Genomic DNA, 2,597 nt, shown 5'->3' on the forward strand with positions numbered 1-2,597 from the left:
GGCGGATTTCTGAGTTCGAGGCCAGCCTGGTCTACAAAGTGAGTTCCAGGACAGCCAGGGCTACACAGAGAAACCCTGTCTCGAAAAACAAAACAAAACAAAACAAAACAAAACAAAACAAAACAAAAGTAACCCTGCAGGCAATGTTCCAGTCCCATGCATACCTGCCTGCTACATTGTTCCCAAACACCAGGGACATGAACTTACTCTCTGAATCTATAAGTTCCCCCAAAACTTTTTTCTCTAAGATACCTTGGTCATGGTGTCCTATTACAACAATGGAAAAGTAAAACACAGGACTATACTCACTTAAAAGACAGGAGGTTTGCAGACATGACCACAGCTACTGCTACAGCACTTCATGTTGCCAGGGCATGATCTATCTCCCGAGCATCGTTCAACGCAAATTCCAACACTTTCTGGGGAATGCTTGGGACAAGCTCCAGGTTTTTCAAATTCTGAAATATACAGTGATGTTTATGTAGTCTGAAAACAGACATGAAACAAGGTGGAGAATTGATGACAGACAGCTGATGTCACATCACCTGCTGGAGAGCTTACTCTATAATGTCCTTTTACAACTCAGGGCTTTTCCCTCAGCTTCACCAGCTCCAGTCCTGCTCTAAAGCCAAGCTGTTGATTCAGACCCTCAGAGCATGTTCTCCACCTCCACAGCCTATGCAGTCTCAGTAGAAAGAAACTTCCACCATCGCAGCCTGTCTTTACACCACAGAAGATGCCATAAAATCTCTAATGACAGCCACACCTCTCTTTACACCAGACCCATCGTTCATCTCTGAGCAAGTGGGCCCACAGGTCCCAAATGCAAGGCATATCTCCAAACTAGGGGAGCTGTCCTGATTTCTTTGCAAGTTTCTCTCAAACTAACTCCCCTCCTTCCAGCCTCTGTCTTTAAGAAAGCTAAGGAATGCAGAATGATCACTCTATATAAGCCAAAGGGAGTGAGTCTGATCCAAGCAGTTGTCACATGGCTTTCCCTGTAATAGTACATCCCCAGGTCCTAGTGATCTTCTAGAGTCCCCTTTCTTTCCAGCTTGGATGCCCTTAACACACTTACTTTTGGGAGAAGACACTGCATAGGTAGTGTTCATCCCCACAGCAATCAAAGCCACCAGAAACCAGACTGTGGCTGTCTTCATGTTGGCTCTGGCTCGGCTGAACTCACGAAATAATTTATAGCCTCAGTAAAGCTAGAATTATGGGTGTGGGAGGAAGCAGTCAATGGGGAAATGTATGGTAACAAGAGCTTTCCAGAAAGTGCCTGCCCATCACTGANCTCCTTTTTCCAGTTTCATAAGTGACTTCTCTCTAATTGGTCTTTGGTGGATGCAAAACACAATCACAAAATAGTCCCGAACACATTTCAGTACCGTGTGAGTTGTTACACCACATCTTGGCCCTTGTGTGAATGATGAGCANGGGAAATATTTATTGCTGTGTAGCTCTGTGTCTCACAGTGAGAGCTGGAGCAGAGACACCCAATGAGGAGTATCAGGGCCCACCGGTGGCTTCCTGGACATCCAGCTAGGTAATGATGTAGCATTCTTTTGGGAAAGATGGGGTTTGTGTCCTTAGAGCTCTATAGATGAGAATCCTAAACACTGCAGAATCTAGGCCCCTCCTACCTGCAGATGTAGGAAATGAAGTCACTCCTGGAAAAATTAGATACCCAATGACTTCCAATTGGCAAGGCTCAGTTGAAAGTAAGTAGGCCAGCTCCCTGATGATGAGAGGTTATTTTTGACCAATGCTTTCCTATAAGTCAGGTCTTTTATACAGAAGGCTGCATATGTGAGCATTTGAGGGATGGGAAGCCTAGGAGAACATGCAGTGTCCCTTGTCCCTCAGCAGAGAGCCTAACTCTTTTGCTCTCCAGACTATATACTCTCAGAGACAAAATTGTAGCTGGAAAATCCAAGTCTGTGGAAAGATTCAGTCACCATGTGCTAGCTCTGCAGTGTCTTCTCTCTGTAGGGTTTCTTCTCAGGGTTTGAGGGGTTTGTGTGGTCACTTACTTTGCTCCCTTTATTTCTAGTCCTTCCTTTAGATTGAGGAGACATTCTAGGGTGTGTGTAACATTCCTCCTTTGTTGTGTGCTTGCTTTGTCTGAAACACAGGCGAGTTCATTAATATTTTTTGTAATGTTATAATTTATATAATATGTATAAAATCATACTATACAACAGTCGCATTTTTGTTTATTTGTTTCTTTTGTTCTTTTTTGTTTGTTAGCTTTTGTGACAGGATTTTTCTTTGCAGCCCTGAATGTCCTGGATTTTGCGCTGTAGACCAGGGTGACAAACTCAGATATCCACCTGCCTCTGCCTCCCCAATGCTGGAATTTAAGGAGCTCACAACCATCACTTGGCTTGAGATACAGCAGTTGTAATGGAAGCAACTGGCCAGACAGTTCTGCTTTCCTTGGCAGCCCAGGCCCAGGCAAACAGAGGAATATTTTTCTAACTTTAGTTATTAATATAAACTCTCAGATAACATACTATCCTCATATGTCCATATAAACATGTGTTACAGAAAAGACTGCTATTGGCTAACTGTCCACAGAAGAATTCAAGAGG

General features: G+C 43.7%; 1 protein-coding gene across 1 annotated transcript in view; it reads right to left on the bottom strand.

Moving 5' to 3' along the window:
• LOC110289054 (WAP four-disulfide core domain protein 18-like) overlaps positions 1-1,236 on the bottom strand; it is a 2,172-nt gene extending 936 nt beyond the window's left edge. The window contains exons 1-2 of the mRNA XM_021155258.1: positions 1,079-1,236; positions 310-458 (exon numbers count right to left, since the gene is read on the bottom strand). Coding sequence (XP_021010917.1) covers positions 310-458; positions 1,079-1,160 — 231 coding nt within the window. The 5' untranslated portion in view covers positions 1,161-1,236. The remainder of the gene's footprint in view (positions 1-309; positions 459-1,078) is intronic.
• Between the last annotated feature and the right edge of the window lie 1,361 nt (positions 1,237-2,597).

This window comes from Mus caroli, unplaced genomic scaffold (assembly GCF_900094665.2).
Source record: "Mus caroli unplaced genomic scaffold, CAROLI_EIJ_v1.1 scaffold_23646_1, whole genome shotgun sequence".
NCBI classification, from domain to species: Eukaryota; Metazoa; Chordata; class Mammalia; order Rodentia; family Muridae; genus Mus; species Mus caroli.